We start from the raw sequence: 20,925 nt of genomic DNA on the forward strand, positions 1-20,925 counted from the left end.
TCCGTGAAGTATCGCCACTTTGTGCTTCTATTTCCTCTTCTAGCTCATAGGTTTCTTATGATCATTAACCGGAACGATATATGTAAATAACTTAGAGCAGTGCCTACAGAGGCACTCAATAGATGGTAGTTGTATTATTATTTAACCTATGATTATTTTCTAACTTTTCCCAATTGACAAAAAATTGATCTCATTAAGGCAATCCTTTCAAAATATATTTTGACGGGGAGACTTTTGGTTTAAGATCACATATTACAGCAGTAGAACTATAAGGGATCTCAGAGATGATCTTATCCTTACTAATAAGGAAATCGTGATTCAGGAAGGTTCACTGACAAAGAAATCAATGTCACAAATTAGTAGTAGGAACTAAAAACCCATAGTAAACAGTTCTTTCCCCACCACCCAACATTTTCATACTCTTCTACCAAGATGTATCTTCAGATATTGAGACCTGTAAGAATAATCAGAAATTATCTGTTCTACTTTTTAAAAATTTGTCAAGGAAGGAAATATATAGTATGTTGAAGAGCATAGCCTTTGATTTCAGAATTGGACTTGGTTTGACTCCTAGCTCTATCATTTATTAGCTGTGTAACCTTGGGCAAAATATGTAACCTCTCTGAGTCTCAGGTTCCTCAAATATGAAATGAGACGACTATTACCTACCTAATTGGATTGATTAAGGATCTTAGCAGAGTGCATCACATAAAGGAAGTAAACATAGATGGCAGCTATTACATATTGTCATTGAGGTTATTATAACTATAAACAAAACTCTCCTGTACCAAAACTGGGGGAGAATCTTTATTTCTACAATGACTTCTCCTAATGGTTAAAAAAAAAAAAAAAAAAAAAAAAGGCCACCATGTCAATATCAGAGTTGACTATTCTCGTTTTTTCCTGTAGCTGCCTCATAATTGTCACTTGCTGGTGATAGGGCTTACTGGAAGTGTGAATACTGTGCTCTGCAGGTGAGGATTAAGGTAGCAAACACAACTTACACCATGGCCAATGTGCTTTGAAAACTGCTTATCAAGTTTGTTGGTTCTTACACTTCCTCATCCCGCTGTTCAAAACTGAGGAAACATAATACTCATTGGTATTTAAGTGAAAGAATGAGAAGAGAACATTTCTAAATATTTTATCTATAAATTTCTATTAACATTTCTGTGGAAATTGTGAGTGGATAATATTGACTAAAAATTGAGTCATAAGTTACCTATGAATATAATTTATCCTTTTACCTTTACCACAAAAGGCAAACGTGTTAACCTTTATTTAAATGTTTAAAAGTACCACAAAATAAAAACAAATGTTCTTAGATTTGGAAATAGAATCCAAGGCTGGGAAAGCAGGGATACTGCTGAAAAAGCTTTAAATGAGGGCACACCAACAGTACTGGGATTGTACCACTTGTACACTATGCTTCTTCCAAACACTCACCGTATTTCAGTACTTTAACTTATTTTAAATGGTCATTCAAAATCTTGTAGCTATATGGTGCCAATTTGAAAGTAACCATGTTGTATTTCAAAAAGTGGTATTTAAAAGGATAGGAACCTGGGCTTTATGTTCTACTCTTGTATTTAAAAAATTTTTATTTTTGGTTGAAAATTTATCTTCTGCTCTGTAATACTATCTTTAGTAAGAATCACTAGTATAGCAATACTTAAATCTGTAAATCATTATATTATTGTTTTAAACAAATTCTTTATGTATTTAAGAAAACCATATAGTACTACAGGACTGTTAATTGCAAAACAAGGATATAAAGATGAAGGCCTCCAAAACATGAATTTTTTTAACCCCCAAAACAAGAGTTTTTAAATGAGTGACATCCAGAATTTGAAACAAATCTAATAAGGAGAAATCTAAAATTAGTAGCATTCAGAATAGCTGGTGCTTTTATACTAATTTGAGTTCACTGAAGGAACAAAAAAGGGAATATTAGGAATATTATTAAAGTAGTTAAATATATATAGAAGAAGTTAACACTTTTGAAACAAATAAGTTACTCATTGGCTGCATATCTAATAGGTATACAACTCTTGTCAATAATAGGATTTTCAGAAATAGTATCTTGGCAGCATAAAAGCTTATATTCAAATGCCAGGAAACTGATTGGTAATTCAGAAAATAGATGACCCACCTAACCTGAATGCAGACCATGATTTATTTGAATAATGTACACTCAATTATTAAGGCTCATTAAAAAACCATTTAAGTGCTTGAATGTATTGCTGTGTAGTGTAATGACAAAGAGAGTTCCTGCCTTTCAGGGGCAGGAATGTCTAGAGTGACATTCCAGCATTAAAATCTGGTTGAGAACCGAGAGACGATGTTTTAGTAGACAACTTTATCTACAAGGTGCTTCCTGTTGGTTGAACAGCCTACGACACAGCTACTAAAACAAATTCCTCTCAGATAATTCTTTATAAAAACATGCCATAATGGTTTGAAAACTAAAAGAATCTTAAAAATTACAATAGGTTTGCCTTGTGAAAGAAGCCATACATTCTGTATGATTTCATTTATTTAAAGTACAAAAACAAGAGAACTAATCTGTGCTGCTAGAAGTGAGAATAGTGGTTATCCTTTCGGAGGTGGAAGCTGTGTCTGAAAGGGAACGTGAGGGGCTTTGGGGATGCTGGCAATATTCTGCTTCTTGAGCTACGTATGGGTTTTACAAGTGTGTTCAGTTTTTGAAAATTCTTTCAGCTGTACACTTATGTGTACTTTTCTGTATGTATATTATACTTCCAGAAAAACTTGAGGTTGAAAAAAAACCAATAGGTTAGTTTCATCAATTAAAAGATGATTCCCTTATAGTTTTAAACTGTTTTTCCAATGAATTAAAATGCCAAATAACTAACAGTACTAGGTAGGCTTTCACATCAAGTTAACATCAGCAGCAAGCCACACTGCTGACTAAAGACAAATTCCTTCCTATTTCTTTTCTTAAAATCTTGAAAAACCTGTAAGCTGAAATTATTCAGAAGCAGGAGGTGAGTTTTTGCTTTTGTCGCTATTGCTTTAGTTTGACTCTCACAAGTCTAGTTTGACTTACTACTTAGGATGCTTGATGTTTACAGCAATCACCCACTCAATTTACTTGAAAGCACAAACCAATCTCAGTTTAACTAATCTTGAAGGCATTTCTGAAAGCATTTCTAAAATATTAATACATTCTGGGACTTCCCTGGTGGTGCAGGGGATAAGACTCTGCGCTCCCAATGCAGGGGGCCCGGGTTCGATCCCTGGTCAGGGAACTAGATCCCACATGTATGCCACAGCTAAGAGTTCACATGCCACAGCTAAGGAGCTGGTGAGCCACAACTAAGGAGCCTGCCTGCCGCAACTAAGACCCGGTGCAACCAAATAAATAAATATTTAAAAAAATATTAACACATCCTGTAAAAGCCACTTAATTCCTTATTTTGGATACAAAAAAAATGCTTGCTGTTTCAGTTTATGTCTATAAAGCAATGATATCATAGCTACATTTAAACTCAACTATAACTCTTACTCAACAGTAATTCATATAACTTTAATTATGTGAGGCCACAGATTGTTATAGAAGGTCACTATTATCACATTCTTATAAATGATATTTGATAGCTAACAAAGCTGAAGGCAAAGTAGGTCCCTAATATAGTTACTTAACAGTTTGAATCTAAGAGCTTCTATAATTTACACACAGAAAATCCATTTTCTGAGATGGAAATTCTCATATGAAAACCTCTCTCAAGTTCTGGCCTGTGACTATCGCTAAAAATACAGTGTATTATTTGTGTAGTCTTTACAGTGGATTTTGCCATATCTAGTCATTCCTAACTAAATTTGGAAACAAAAATTAAATGTGACATAGTGACCAGTTCACTTCCCTCAAGGCCAGACCTGGTAACTTTGGAAAAAGAATGAAAGAATGAAAAATGAGCTTTCAAATACAGGAAGCCACTAGCAAATAAGAACAACACTATTCCATATCCTAAAATTAGAGCTTTAAAGACTTTCTGTTGACTAGTAAGTTTCGGGGTGAGGGGGCAGGCAGGCAAGGGGGAATTTCTGCTCAGTGTACACACGACACCAATGGGAATAAGGGCCAGTCCAAGTTCTATGTTACCATTACTCTGGGTAATAGTTCCAAGCTGTGAGGCACAGCTGTATGGGCCCTGCCAGCAAGGCCATCGCAGCATGCTTTGATAGCATGGGGCCCTGAAGTGTCAGGATATAGAGAAGGCAGCAGTTGTTGGCTGTGAAAACAGTCTGATACAAACCAGATGGGAACTTACTAGATGGGCAACACAAAGGAAAACAATTGGCTCATTCAACAAAGTCAGGCCCCTGCCCCAGAGAATTCACGGAAGACAATAACAGTCACCCAGAGTTGATGCAAACAAGAAACGGCCATGTGGTTACAGTTTAAAGAATTGTTTTTCCTCAGACTAAACGAAGTTTTGCTTTCTAATTCTTGTATTCATTAACTGTAGTTTGGTGTACAGGCCTTTTTGCCAAAGAAAAACATTTCATTTATACAATATATATTTTTGTGACACCAAGAGAAATATATGGCGACATAGAAATTTTATGCTGCTTCCTGTAAAGTGTTATGAACATAGGTTAAGCTATTTCAAGAAACTGGCAAATTTAGAAAATGCTTTATCAGGCTGACACAGTAATTAGAAAATATCCAACATAATATTTCCATGACTTCCTAAGTCTGATTTGTTTTAACATAGGCAGAATAACACGAAGGCAGTAATCACAGACTTTCGGAACTACATTTCTACCTACGTGATTTTTTCCTGACTTTATTAGATGGGACAGTATTATTGCAATTATATTCACAGGAATAAAGTGCCAGTGTTCTCCATAACCTTACTACCTGAGTCTCATCACACTAAAAAGTACCTGTCCATCTTAAGTTGACAATATAACACAGATTAACAATTAGATTTTAAGATAACTTTCGGCAATAACATTTCACTTAAAGACTTTATAGGTATATATTCCACAACAGAGTTGTTTGTTCTGCTATTTTAAAAGATAGTAAATAGCATTCTAGCTTAAAATGATTCACAGGTAACTGCATCTTTTTCCATTGGAAATCCCAGCACAACTTGGGTCTCTGCATTTACTACTAATTTAAAAACACACCCAATGGACTTCCCTGGTGGTCCGGCGGTTAAGACTCTGCACTCCCAATGCAGGGGGCCCGGGTTTGATCCCTGGTCAGGGAACTCGATCCTGCATGCCACAACTAAGAGTCCGCATGCTGCAACTAAAACCCGGCACAGCCAAATAAATAAATAAATAAATATTTAGGGGGAAAAAACCACACACACACACCCCACCACCCCCAAGAAAGCCTTATATTTGTAATCACTATTTTTAGGTGATGAATAAGGAGCCCATCAAAGAAACTCTGAAAATAAGAGCATTTTTCATGTACATGTTTGAACGTATTTTATAATTAAGTAAACCTGTTTTGTTTCGTACTTTCGTAATAAAAAAATTCGTTTCTTAAAAGAGAAGACATGTATCTGTGGAATTGTGAAAATTACTGTGGCACTTGAGACACAACTCAGGTTTCCCAATTTGCATTTGCTGCTCTAACCAGATTATTTTCATTGACTCTTCCCACCCTAAAAACTGAGGCTGAACACGTGAACACATCCTTCCTCAGTCTTCCTAATCTTAATAAATGGCACCATCATTTGCCCAGTAAGTTTCAGACCAGAAATCTAGGAGTAATTAATCCTTGACTCTGCTTTCAATTACATTCCACATCTAATCTGCTTTAATAAGTAATTTTTAAAATAACGTTATTCCTCAGCTTTATCAGGTATACGCCATCAGTACATAGCCTGAACCTGACCACTGTGACACCTCCACTAGGGCACAAGCCACCATCACCTCTCATGTGTAATACTGCAACGGTCTTCCAGTTGATCCCCCTGCTTCCACGACTGTCTCCCTATGGTCTGTTCTCCACCTAGAAGCCAGAGGGAACCTTTTAAAAATGTAAATTAGAGTTTGTCATTCCCCAGCTCAAATCCTCCATAGGTTTTTCATCACACTCAGAATGAAATCCAAATTCCTTCCCAGAGTCTGCAGGGCTCTACACGATCTGCCTACATCTCCTATCTCATTTCCTACCACAGCTCCCTTGCACACTCCCCTCCAGCCACACTGGCCTTCTTGCTGTTCTTTGGGCACAACAAGTTCATTCGCACCTTAAAACCTTCATTCTTCCTACTTTTTCTAGATGAAACACTCTTCCCCAAATGTTTGCAAGATTTCTCCTTCCCTTCATTCTATATGGAAATGCCACTCCTACAGAGAGGACTTCCCTAACCACATGATCTAAAGGAACAAACCACTTTCTTTGCTTCCTTCACTATTCATCACCCTGCTTTATGTTCTTTTAAATTGATACTAGTAGAAACATTAATACAAATTGACATAGACATTATTTTTAAAATAAATAAAGCAATACCTTTTAAAAATGTTTTGCTTTTTATTTGGAAAGAATTTCATACTTGGAGAAAAATTACAAGAATAGTATAAAGAACACCTATATTTCACTTACCCAGATTCACAATTGTTAACTTCTTCCCCATGTTTTAGATTGGTGTGATATTTCCCTGTGACTACATTCAGGTTATGTGCTCAGATATCCCATCCGGAGGCACACAGTATGCATTTGTTCCTCTATGGCGATACTAATTTTGATCATCCATTCTGGGTACTGTCCTATGTTTTCCCTTTCTACTAAATGAACCAATCTATGAGGAGATACTTTAAGACCATGCAAATATCCTGCTCTTTATTAAAATTTCCCTCTACATTTAGCATTCATTGATGACCTTTGCCCCATCTAATCTTTACTAGAATGGTTGCAAAATGCTGACTTTCCAACATTAGTAGTCACTCCACATTTGCCCATTGACACCTGGCATTCTTCTGTAAACCTTTTATGTTTTTCACAACACTTAGCATCATCTGAAATTGCTGTAAATTAACTTACTTTTTTCTATGACGTACACAAGTATGTAAGCTCTGTGAAAGCAAGGATTTCAACTGTTATGTTCACCACAGTATCCCCAAGGTTTGGAACAGTACCCAGCACATAGCAACTACTCAAGAATGAATAGAAAAAGGAGGAAAACTGGTAACAAGGCCTTTGCACTAGATGGGAGAATAAGACTACCTAATACATTTGATCCAATAAACATTTACCGGGAACCTACCATTTAGGGTGCTGTGCTAGAGAGCAGGTGGTGCAGAGATGAATGAAACAAGGCCATTGTCTCTAAGAAATTTACTTTCTAGAGAAGGAGAGGCTATAGGAAAATAATCCTACAAGGTATGATGCAAGGGCTAAAAGTGAAGTATATACCGAATAGTACGGGCCCTTCAGTGACACAAAGTGGACCAAGAATGTTTGTTTCTAGGATGGAAAGGTGGTGAAAGAGGGCAAGGGAGGGTACAGTTCCAAGTGAAGACACTGAGAAAGGCATGGCGGAGGGGAGCTTAGGAGATACTGGTAAGTGTAGTAGGATGAGGGTTGAGAAGAAATAGAATTATGAAATGTGTGTGGCCACAAGTGACCTGAAGAATCATCAAGCCCAGCCCTCATTCTGTAGATAAGAATGAATGATCCTGCTTATTCCAACCTCATTCCCCTGCCCCCTTGCTCTTTCCCCTTCTCCTCTTTCCCTTTCCCCTCTACTATCTCATGTAACCCCACCTTTTCCCTTCCTCCTATTCCCTCCCTTCCTTTCTCTGCACTTACTCTTTTCTTCTCTCAGGATTATATCTTTCTCCCTCTCCCTTTGTCAAGAGTAGAAATGAGATGGGATCAAGGCTGCAGGTGGAAGAGTTACCTTTAAGGAGGTTTTAAAAAGCACGGCTCTTTCTTCAACCCAAAAGGGGAAAAAAGTGAAAGGATTAACGTAAAGCCATAAGAAGTTGGAGCTAGAGTAGCTATAAATGAAAGAGTAGAACTTTTGAAACACATTTGAAAGAGTAGAACTTAGAAAAACAAAAGCATATATTAAAAGAGAATTGAGGCGCTTCCTTGGTGGCGCAGTGGTTGGGAATCTGCCTGCCAATGCAGGGGACACGGGTTCGAGCCCTGGTCTGGGAAGACCCCACATGCAGCGGAGCAACTAAGCCCGTGCACCACAGCTGCTAAGCCTGCACTCTAGAGCCCGCGAGCCACAACTACTGAAGCCCGCGCACCTAGAGCCCACGCTCCAAAACAAAGAGAAGCCACTGCAATGAGAAGCCCGTGCACCGCAACTAGAGAAAGCCCACGCGCAGCAAGGAAGACTCAACGCAGCCAAAAATAAAATAAATAAATTTATATATATTAAAAAAAAGAGAATTGAAGGGATAAAATTGGGATTAAGGGTTTGGGAAGAAGGGCTGGAATAGGTGCCATTTGGAAGCTAAAATCAGTATGAAATTAAAAGAATTACTGGGGAACTGGCCAAAGTCCAGTTCAAGCCGCACAGCACAGTCTGCGAACAGGTTATAATTGCACATATCACATCATCATTCAGCAGGATTTCATGACCAAGGAAAAAAATCAGAGACCCCTGAAAGCAGGAGGAATCCAGAATGGGGATTAGCACAGATCAAAGAGACACGGAAGTCTTGGATGGTGATAAGACAGTATTTACATGGGTTAACCATATAGGTCAGGCACAATATAGGGCCCAGGGAATAGCCAGTCAAGAGAGATAGGACTGAGTAAATGGAAGTCCCAGTACAGGTGGGAGAATGAATACATGACTGAAGTGGCTCCATTAACTGATGCACTAACCACCTCACAATATCAGCTTCCTGTGCCATTATCCAAACCAGCCAGGATAGTTAGGGGAAGAAAGAGAAAAGAAGTAGTAAGTTGCATAATGGATAAGACAACTATCGCTACATACTCCAAGGAGAACTCACTATTCCCCAACATATAGGTTCTTCCACAAATTGAGGTTTCTAAGGAGAAAAGAAAATCTAGAGAAGATGAAAGGCGATAAAAAGCCATCTTAGAAAACTTAGTTCCAGCTAATTAGTACCCTACTACTTCTGAACGACATCATATAAGTCCAGGTCTTCATCTCTTCTATTCCTTAAAGGAGATGACTCTATGTACGAAAGGGAAATAAGAGAGTCAATAACTTGAATTCTCCCTAGACCAGCAATGAGAACTGTTTAAAGACAATCCCCTTAGAATTTCTTCTTCTTAAAGACATCATAAACACTGTTCAAAATCAATAAAACTTGCCTAGAAGACTTCATAGTCATAAGCTTAAATTTTAATTTGTCCCTCCCATCTCTAAACAGTGTCTATGATTCTCATTTGTACTTCACTTCTAAATCACTACAGGTTTGCTTTGGTAGAACATGTCTTCAAAAGCTGCCATTAGGCCTGAATTACATGTTTATATATGAATTACATGGTTAAAAATATGGCTTTTACTTCACCAATGTTATTTGTTTTTTGTAGCAAAGGATGATCTTGGAAGATTTTTCCCACTTAAAAAAATGTTTTAATGATTCTGCAATAAAGCTAGTAGTATTAAGCCTACCCAGATGATGTTAGACCTTTGTTTGGAGTGGGGATAGGGAAAAGGCTGAGCCCAAAGGCAAAAATCGAGGGCATTTTATATAAATAAAATCTTATTCTAGATAACATCAATAATAACAGTGATAATAGTGGTAAAAAGCAAAATTATTATGGATAAGAAACTTTAAAGTATTAATTTAGTAAAATAAAATATGTAAGTACAATAAAAAGGTGAAAAATGTTTGTCAGGAACACATGAGGAAGGTTTCTAGGAATGACAATGAAATTATATCGCCTTTTGCCATTAGAGTTACAGGGTTTTTGCCCCAAGAAATTTAATCATTTTAATACCTTTATGTGTACCCAATACTGCCCCTAATTTTAATCCTTACTTTTAATCAGGATGCAACAGCTCATAAATGATTACTGAGCTCTTGAGTTATCAGTTTCTCTCTTGGATTAAAAAATGAGAGAATTGCTGACAGAACGCAATTCACCAAAACAGTCACTTGCCAATAGATAGGATTATAGATTGGAAATCATCCTGGTTAATAAGCTTCACTATATTTAATTGTCCAACATGCAAATCAATTTAAAAATTTTGTAAAAAAATTCAAGGTTTTTTTTGTTTGTTTGTTTTTTTTAACATCTTTATTGGAGTATAATTGCTTTACATTGTTGTGTTAGTTTCTGCTGTATCACAAAATGAATCAGCTATACATATACTTATATCCCCATATCCCCTCCCTCTTGCGTCTCCCTCCCACCCTCCCTATCCCACTCCTCTAGGTGGTCACAAAGCACCAAGCTGATCTCCCTGTGCTATGCGGCTGCTTCCCACTAGCTATTTTACATTTGGTAGTGTATATATGTCAATGTCACTCTCTCACTTTGTGCCAGCTTACCCTTCCCCCTCCCCATGTCCTTAAGTCCTCAAGGTTTAATAAATATAAATTATCTTAAATATATTCACTGAAGAGTAAAAAAATTTGTTGAAAGTCACTTTACCTCCCTAACACTATATGGAACATGTACCATCTCTAGCATTTTCTCACCAACGTCCTTAAAGCTCAGAACCAATATAGATTCAACGACTATCTGTTAAAGAAGAGCTGATTACAACATGAGTATTCAAAAAAGGAGAGGTGTCCTGGAGACAGTCATGCTAATAATAGCTAATATTTTCACAGCTCTTAATATGTGTCAAGTCCTATTCTAAGTGCACTACTACCTGTCTTCCACTAGGATATCAACCTTCTGGAATAGATACTATATTACAGATGAGAAAAGCACAGAAAGGTTAAGTATCTTGCCCAAGGTCACCAGCTAGTGAATAGCTAGCAGAGTTAGGATTTGAACCCAGGCAATCTGACCCCAGAGTACAAGCTGTATGCTGTAGTGCTTCAAATTCTACAGTAGAACAGACATCAGCATGAACATCTGGAGTCATTAAGCAATGTTTCACAAAGGGTGGTCCTTCTTCTTCTGCATCAGAATGACCAGGGGTGCTAGTTTAACATTCAGATTCCCAGGCCCCACCTCAGGCAACCGATCAGAGTCTCACGGTGAAGCCGGGGATCTGCGTTTTAAATTAGAAATGCAAGAGATTCTTAAGTCAAAGTTTGAGAGACAATGTATTAGAGACTAACAAACAATCCAGGAGTAGTGCATCCTACAAGTATAAAAATATTACTTCTCTGCTCTAATTCATTCTGAATTGAAATAATCCAGCTTCTCTTTTATTTAGGGTAGAGCTGGGTTGGTAGAATAATCCATTGTTATCGTGGTTGAAATAGTCTATCTAATTTGTATTTTATTTATATAAAACTAAAATCACAAAAAATTTAAATGATTATTCTGTTGATTGGAAGAAAAGCATCTGTAATACACTGGCTTGTCAATGTTGTTAGTTTTACTTGGAGGAGGGCAGTGTAGTATAATAGAAATACTACTACACTAGGAGTAAGAAGATCAGATGCTACCACTAATCAGAATTATGACCTTTGGTTCTTGGGCGCAGAGGGATCATCCCCAGTCCAACAGAACCAAAAGTCATAATTCTGATCAGTGGTAGCATCTGATCTTCTTACTCCTAGTTCAGTATTTCATTGATATTAAAATATAAAGATATTATCAAATCTACACTTACCTCTGTGATTATTTTGGAAGGTTAAATTTTGCTTAGTGGCTGTTGAATAAAAAGGCTACTAAGTTTAATGAATAGTTTAAATCATGTTTTACATCAATTTGGTTTCTTAAAAAAACAGCATAAAAACTTTAAAGTCAGGTTTCAGGAAATCTGGCTAAGAACAATGAAAGGGTTGCAGAGGTTTCTGGAATACTGGTGAGTCTTCAAAACAATCCTGGTATATGTATTTGGTGAGACAGGTTTAATATCAAAGACTTGAGAAAAACCTATGTGCTCCATACACAGTGTATAATTAATTCTACAACAATAAGAAAATTAAATAATTTCCACAATTAAAATACTCCTACATAGAAAAAGAAATCACTGTAGCACCAACAAGTGAAAATGTTATAGAAATCCTTGAATAATTTTCAGTGTCTTTTCAAATAGATTTTCCCTATCAATCCTCTTTGCATGTTGCTTATTTTTAGGGAATAGCCTTAGTTAAGCACATTTATCTCCTAGATTATATATATATATGTGTGTATATATTTCTATTTTTTAAATCAAAGGTGTAAATCCTTTCTTGTAGGAACGAACAGTTGAAATAATAATCTATGACAAAAATTCATTAATGTGCCAGAAGAGTGTCTTTTCTCATATGGTTTATGCTCCCACCTCCATCCATTCAGAAAATATAAGAAATGTATATACATAAAGACAATCAGCAAGTTGACCTAACACACTTGCTGCCATGTGTTTATTTTTTCAGCACTATAAGAAAAAAGTGACAATTTGACAGTATGATTACATAAAGATGTTTGTCTTTTTGAATTTCATAGTATTCTAACAAATTATTTCTGAGACTCAGTGTTTTAAAGAAATTATTCTTCTCAAACTACGCCCTTTCTTCTTATCCCTTGAGAGCAGATGTTTTGTCTTATCCATCTCTCTAGCTCCAAAGCACCTTCTACAGTCCTTTACACAAAAAGGATGCTAAAAACACTGACCTAAAAATAAATGTACAATGGAACATTATTGAGCCATAAACAGGAATGAAGTAATGACATCTGCTACATGAATGAACCCTGAAAACATGTTAAGTTGAAGAAGCAAGACACAAAAACCACATATTGTATGATTCCATTTACATAAAATGTGCTGAATAGGTAAATCCATAGACATAGAAAGTAGACTAGTAGTTGACAGGAACTGGGGGGAGGGGAGAATAGAGAATGAATACTAATGAATATGGGATTTCTTTTTAGGGCAAAGAAAATTTTCTGGAATTTCCATAACTTTTTAAAAATATTAAAAACCACTGAATTGTACACTATAAAAGGGAAAATTTTACGATATCTCAATTTAAAAAAAAAAAAGAATGAGTGGATGAATGCTCACACTATTTCTCTTTCATTTAGAGTTAAAAAATACTGCCCACTGACTAACATGTAACCTGATTTAACTTTCTCTACCCTTGAGCATATGCTTGGTTGCCCCTTCCTCTTGCTTAACTAATATGTCCTCAAAGAATGAAAAATTTTTATACTACAAAAGAAATCACAAAATCTTTTAGAAGAGTAAAAGTGACTTTACATTATTCCACCGTGGCTGTCTGTACCATGTCTACATTCAAAAGTTTCAACTGAAAAATGATTATAAGGAACTATTCTCATTTTTCTCCTTTTCTTCTTCCTTGTATCTTTTTACTAAATAACAGCATTAAACGTTGTTTGGTGTCAAAAGCAAATGATGGAATGAATTACCAAATTCAATTCAATGAACATATTGATCACTGACTGTATTTAAGCACAGTGCTATGTTGGGAAACAAGGTCTATTAAATAAATAGGAAAACCTATCTTAATAAATAAACCACAAAACTATCCCATATATCACTTTCTCTGAAACTTTAAATAATCAGTCTGGAGAATACAGCGATGGTAAAGGCAGCTCTTGCCACAAACTGTTAAGTCACACAAATATTTATTAAGTGCTTACTCAATAAAATGGTATAAAACAAGGAAAAGAGCATCAGCTTTGCCCTCAAGTAGATATGGGCTTGAATTCCAGACCTTCATTTGCTAAACTGTGTGCGTTGGGAAAATTAGTTAACCTTCATGAACCTTACCCTTTCTCACATAAATGCCACATTACCTGCGTGGCATGGTATTATGAGGAATAAAAGAGATAGCATAGAGTGCCCAGCAAGGCTTCAGTAAATGGAAACTATTGTTAAGATTATGATTATGTTCCGGACACCAAAGATCTGGAGGGTGGGGCTAAGGATGAATAAGCCATTTTCAAATGGAGGTTCAGTAAGGACTCAGGAAAATGCAGCTGAATGTTGAAGAATAAGAAGTTTCAATTCAATTTGGTAATATTTTGTAGAGGAATTTTCTATGTTCATGAGAGATAGTGGTTTATAATCATCTTTTCCTGTAATGTCTTTGCCTGGTTTTGGTATCAGGGTTATACTGGAAAGAATTCAGTCCTTCTGGCAGTGGCGGCCACTCTTCTCTTCCAGGCCTGCACCAGTGAAGAAGAATCTCTCCAGTCTCCTAATCTTTCTTTTTCTAGAGGTCTGTGGAGAAGAGACTGCAAGTGGGAGTGAACCACTTTTGTATCAGTAGCTACCAATGGCTCTATCTATGCTTGGCCTTTAGCAATTCATTAAAGAAAAGTCTAGTCAAATACATCTTATCTGCTTGTATGGTGCGTGGTGTCTCTTCCTGTGACTGTGCTCTGGCACAGTGACAGGGTTCTTGTGTCTCATCTCTCGGGAGGAGAGTCTGTCTTTCCGTGGACTTCAGGCTACTTAGTTGCTCTACATCATAAGCTCTCTGATGGGTTCAAGAAATGTTATGATTTTAGAGTTTATCCGACATTTTATTACAGTTAGGTAATAGGTTCCTCCTAGGTGGAAACAGAACGCCCACATTCAGCAACATTTTAAAGTGAATTTCTATTTTATTAATCAATAATAGCATAGATTTGTGAAAGACACATTTATTCAGATTACACCTTTGGATTCATGGATTTGGGGCAGATTTATTACTCTGTGCCCCATCCCTTCCCTATCAGAGATCTACACACATGGCTTTTAAATCACTGTCATACTTTATGAGAAAAAAATCAATTTAAAAAACTTTTAACTGTGATTTTAAAATTACTAAAATCAATTGTAATTTTGAGCTATTATAATTCAGTTATATTTCAAATACAAAGGCAAAAATTTTCATTTGCACATATGGTTAGAAATGACTTCTAAATATATATAAGCTTTGAATTTCCTAATTCTCACATATCTAAAGTCACAATCACTGTATGTTAAGGTATAAAAGGTGCTACGATGGCTAGGAATTAAACTCAGGACATAATGTCAAAAAAAACCTATTGTGATTTTCCACAAAAATGTAACCTGCTTTTGATTAATTAGTGCAATTACATTAGTAATTACTTTTAGCACTTTGATACATATTTTCTGAGCAACATATATCATCTACAAATAAGAAAACTGAAGAATGCTGTGATTTTCAAACAACTTTGACAACTAATCTGTCCTAGCATTTAACCATACAACATATGTTCTAATTTTTCCCCAATGATTATAGTATAGCCTGTTTGACTTTCTAATTATTCTTTATTATGCGGTTCTTAAAATTTTAAGAGAAAAACTAAAGAAGAAAAATATTTTTAAAAGTGAACTATTTTAATACATCACTTTATAGAATTTAATTGTTCCTGGGTTCATAACAAATAAATGGATTGAAAACTAGTCTCTCATTTGTATTGAAGAAAGTTAACTACACAGTGAAAGGGAAAAAAATTTTAATGACTTACTAAATTACTTAAAAAGTTGCTTTCACTATAAAACTGTTAGACACATTAATCAGGACTTAGAATCAGATAAGTGGTATCATGTGCTCAAAAATATACCCAATGAATTAAATACCAAAAGAAACGGATATTACCTTTCAGAATTCAATTCAATTTCTCTCTTTTGCATTAAAATCTGAAAGTAATAATCAAGCGGAGAGGAAGGAGACAAGTACTTTACAGATCTCCCAGAAGCATAGTGCTAGAACCTATGTCCTACCATATCTTCAGTCAATTTTTAATGGATGATCACTAAACTACTGCTACTGCTAGTAAACGGCTTGATTTCTTTATATACATATATTAAACTACTATGCATTTCAAAGTGAAATACATAATACTTCTTCCTGAAACAGCCATAATTTGGGCTTCAAGTATTCTTAGAAGCATTTATCTTCCAGAAAAGATGTGGTTTTGATTCCCTTGTGATAAGGTGAATTTCCTTCATTATCTTCAAGCCCTTTGTGTATGATAGCATTGAATTCCTTCAAGGTCACTCAAAGTTGTGAAAGCCCTAGAGGATTATTTTGGCACTCTGACTCTCTTATTCTTTGAAACATTTGGCAGTGTATCAGAGCTTCATCAGAGAAAAAAATTAAATCCACAAAATTTATAGGGGACAAAGTCATAACTGACTATATTTGCCAAGGGAATTGTATTCATTCAAAAAATATTTAGTATGGAGACATGTATCAATTGTAGAGTGAAACACTTGGCTCCTATTTAAAATGTTTTATCTATAGCCCACTGGGTATTTATTTATCTTGGTTAAAACTGACATAGGCCTGAGGCTCTCCTAACTTCTGTATTGCATGTAAAATTAAATGAAAATAATTCTTACACATATTAAATCCAACTGTTCTAGATTCTTTCTAAATAAAACTTCCTCCTACTAGCTAACACATTGGTTTCTTTTATTTTTCTTATGATTTTTATTGACATTAAATGTTAACTGCACACTATTATTTAATGACATGTTGTCAAGTCAAAAATTTAAATATTGCCATCTTGTGGTCAGACATTCATATACATGAAACTGAAAATAATGTCACTTTCTTAAAGAGAGGTATTTACCCTTAAAATCTTACCAAAGATATTTTCCTATTAGGTGAGAAAAATGATCATTTTATTATATACAACATTCTCCAAGGAGACAAAATTCATTTATAATTTTAAGAAATTATAATTTTTTTAAAAAACTAAATTAAATATACAGTCATTGACCATGAATGGTAACAGAATTCAGTAGAAGGACATCAAGTCAGTCCTGATATTATCTTAGAAATATTTATTTGCTCATATCTATATACTGTCATGATTAATTTTTAAACACAATGAGGAAAGTGTTACAGGTAATTTTCCATAAGATTCTAAAATATGATACTAACACTACTGTACCACTGTTAGGTTTTAAAAAGTGGTCAGGAGGGCAAAGTTCTGAAAAGTTGGAGCAAGAAAGGAACAGAAAACAAGCAGAAAAGTAAAAACCTAAACCTCATATAACATAATCTTAAGCACTTCCTCATTTAGGTCCTCCCCAAACTGCCAAACAGTTACATTTGTAATTATATTGGCATTCAATATATGAGATAAAAAACACAATTACAAAAGTGAAGAAAAACATTCTACGGCTCAAAATACTCCTAATACTTCTACCTGGACTGTAGACAAAAGTTTTTAAACAGAAGACATCTTAATTTCTACTGCCAAATTTCAGAATTTAGGTTATATAAAATTTAAATGACGAAGAAGCAGAAGGCAAACTAAGCACAAGGCCAACAGCTTTGCAGAAACATAAAGACAACATCAAAATGCTGTGATGCTGATTGTGGAATCATTTAGCCACACAATTTTGGTAATCAAGCAGTACAGAAAAGTTCATTCATATGATAGCATCTAGCATGAGTTCTTTGTTTTTTAAGTTGTACCTGTTGATCAAATCGCCACACAACATAAATAGCCTTTACAAAGCTCCTTAACAACCATAACCATTGCCTTTATCATATTATAATTTAAAACAGACAACTATGATACAGATACAGACTTACACATAGATAAAAAGACACTGACATTCAATTGTACAAGAACCAAAAGGTAAGATTAAAATAAAAATTCTACCTAAGAGTTTTTAAAATCCATTAGAAATAGTGTTTATTGGTAAAAAGAACTAACAAATATACACTCAAATACAATACCAGATTCTTTATCCCAAAGGGCTAAATCAAAGGAAACAAAAAAAACCCTAGAGAATAAGAATAAAACTTATATAAAAGAATTCTCATTATATATGTGTTCAATATCACAACATATATCAAACTCTTATATTATTACAAGGAAACAAATCTTACCTTGTTGCTGTGAAAGTGAAATATCACATTTATTTCTTACACGTATTAAACGACTTTGAACTGGCTTGTGTTCAACTTGCTTAACATCTTGGTCTTGTTTTTGTTGGTACTGAAGAATTTAAGACATGAAGTCATAATATTATTTTTTAAGTTACTTTAAAAAGATCTGAGCAATTAAATTATTTAGGTGTTTATTACATAAAATTTGAATATCATGCATGCTTTCTAACTACCAAATGGGTGATGGAGTACATATTACTAAAGAAAAGATATTGCAAATAAAATCTTTCAAAAGATGTGGGTAATATACACAGATTTCAGATATTCAAATCATTTCTATATTTCCTAGAGAATTCAGAGCTACTTATAAATCAACTATTCTAGATACATACATGATGGATTTAGACAGGATAAAAACTTAATTTGACTGTAAGCACTTCCATATAACCATTTTTGCATAAAATGAAAATCTGCATAATACACTGCAATTTTCAAAGAGCTTTTATATATAATAACATCACTGAATTCTCACAAGTGTTGAGTAGGTATCGTTATCCTCCTTTGCCATTCAAGAAAAGTACACGCTACCATAAGCCCCATCATCTCTCTTCCTTACTACCACCTAACGAAATTTGAAATTTACAGTAGTCACAAATTCCTTCACAATCACACATTACAAATTGTGATGACTTCAGCCATTTTCTTTCTCCCCTTTCCTGTTTTATGAGCCTAATTAAGAATGAGTCTCTGAAAACAACTGTCAGATATAATTTGACAGGAACCTAAAAAGGTATCTCTGAACTCTTAACAACAGATACAAGCAGAGGAGAATCTGAAACACCTGTCTACATGGACTCAAATGTAACCACTCCAGTTCTGGCAGGTACTTATTTATCTACAGGTAAAAATGAGTAGCTTTAGACTGCAATAATAACAACTAGCCTCACCTCTGGTCTTCTAAGTTTAGAGCCATTAGTCATATAGGTTTCTTCCCTGAAGGAAATATTATTTTGGTGTGTATTTCTAAGATGGGTACTATGACTCTTTTGTGCTGCTTCAATTTAGAACCTTCGTACTGGTTCCCTTCCTTAACCACAGGGATTAAGAGCTGAGTATTGTGGAGCTAAACTGCTTGTGTTCAAATTTGGCTAACTCATTATGTAGCTTTGACCTTGGGTAAGTTACTTAACCCCTCAATACCTCAATTTTTCTCATCCATCAAATGGGGATGATAATAATAATAACTATCTCAGTAGGTTGTTAAAAGGATTAAGTGAATTAATACATAATGAACTTAGCCTCTGGCAGAGTAAGCACTATAAACAAGTGTGTGCTAGTATTAGTACTAGCCATATTTCTCTGTTAATAAAGGAAATCTAACAAATGAATTTTTCTGAAGCCATTCTTCTGGTAACACTTTGCAGTTTTATTTTAAAACAGGCCAATAATTAAAGGAGAGCAACCTTTCTTTTATTTTTTAGAATATCTTTATTGAGGTATAACTGATAGACAATAATCTGCATCTATTTAAAGTATATCATTCGCTAAGTTTTGACATATGTATATACCCATGAAGCCACCATCACAGTCAAGATAATATGATGAACATATCCACCAAGCTCAAAATAACATGAATTCCCTCCTATAATTATAGATTAGTTCGCATTTTCTAGAATGTCATGTAAGTGGAATCGTAAAGTATGCACTATTTTTGGGGGGTGGGGGTTCTGGCTTTTTCCCCTCAACACAACTTTTGTGAGAATCGTCCATGTCACTGTACGTATCAGTAGTCCATGGCTTTTTTTTTTTTTTTAATAAATTTATTTATTTATTTACTTATTTTTGGCTGCATTGGGTCTTTGCTGCTACACGTGGGCTTTCTCTAGTTGCGTAGAGCAGGGGCTACTCTTCGTTGCGGTGCGTGGGCTTCTCATTGCAGTGGCTTCTCTTGCTGCGGAGCACCGGCTCTAGGCACGCGGGCTTCAGTAGTTGCGGCACACGGTCTCAGTAGTTGTGGCTCGTGGGCTGTAGAGCGCAGGCTCAGTAGTTGTGGTGCACGGGCTTAGTTGCTCCATGGCATGTGGGATCTTCCCAGACCAGGGCTCAAACCCGTGTCCCCTGCATTGGCAGGCAGATTCTTAACCTCTGCACCACCAGGGAAGTCCGTCCATGGCTTTTTATTGCTAAGCAGTATTCCATCTTATAGATATGCCACAACTTGTACCTTCAGCAATTGATGAATATTTATGTTGTTTCCAGTTTGGGGCTACTACAAATAAAGTTGCTGTGAACATTCATGTGCAAGCCTTTGCTTAGACATATGTGGTAGTTTCTCTTGGGTAAATAAATACCTAGGAGTGAAATGTCTGGGTCATATGGTAGGTGTACATTTTATCAATACTTTTTTAAGAAATTGCCAAACTGTTTTCCAAAGTGGCTGAATCATTTTACATTCCCAACCAGCAGCATATGAGAGTTTAAGTGCTCCACACCCTTGACAAAACTTGGCATGCTGGTCTTTTTAATTTGAGATGTTCTAATGCGTGTGTAGTAGTATTTCAATGTGGTTTTAATTAGCATTTTCCTAACGATTACTGATGTTGAGAATCTTTTTATGTGCTCACTTGCCATCAGTATATCTTCTTTGGGTAGGGTATCTGTCCAAAGATTTTATCCATTTTTTAATTGGATTGTTTGTTTTCTTAATATTGAATTCTGTGAGTTCCTTATATATCCTGCATATAAGCCTTCTACCAGATAAGTGATTTGCAAATATCTTCTCCCAATCTGTAGCTTGTTTTTTCATTCTCTTAACTGTGTGTTTTGAAGAGCAGATGTTCTGGTTTTTAATAAGACCAGTTTATTAATTTTTTTTCTTTCATGGATAGTGTTTTTGGTGTCATTTTGGCCTAACCCAAGGTCACAAACAATTTTTCTTTTATTACAGAATTAATTAACAGATATTTATTCATTACTAGTTTTTTCCTGATGTTT

The 20,925-nt window shown here is 35.4% G+C and overlaps 1 protein-coding gene across 8 annotated transcripts in view; it reads right to left on the reverse strand.

Annotated features, from left to right (window-relative positions):
* KIAA0586 (KIAA0586 ortholog) overlaps positions 1-20,925 on the reverse strand; it is a 107,549-nt gene that overhangs the window by 10,806 nt on the left and 75,818 nt on the right. For all 8 annotated transcript variants that reach the window (XM_068544720.1, XM_068544783.1, XM_068544766.1 and 5 more), the window contains one exon: positions 17,932-18,040. In XM_068544720.1, coding sequence (XP_068400821.1) covers positions 17,932-18,040 — 109 coding nt within the window. The remainder of the gene's footprint in view (positions 1-17,931; positions 18,041-20,925) is intronic.

This window comes from Eschrichtius robustus, chromosome 1 (genome assembly GCF_028021215.1).
Source record: "Eschrichtius robustus isolate mEscRob2 chromosome 1, mEscRob2.pri, whole genome shotgun sequence".
Classification (NCBI taxonomy): Eukaryota; Metazoa; Chordata; class Mammalia; order Artiodactyla; family Eschrichtiidae; genus Eschrichtius; species Eschrichtius robustus.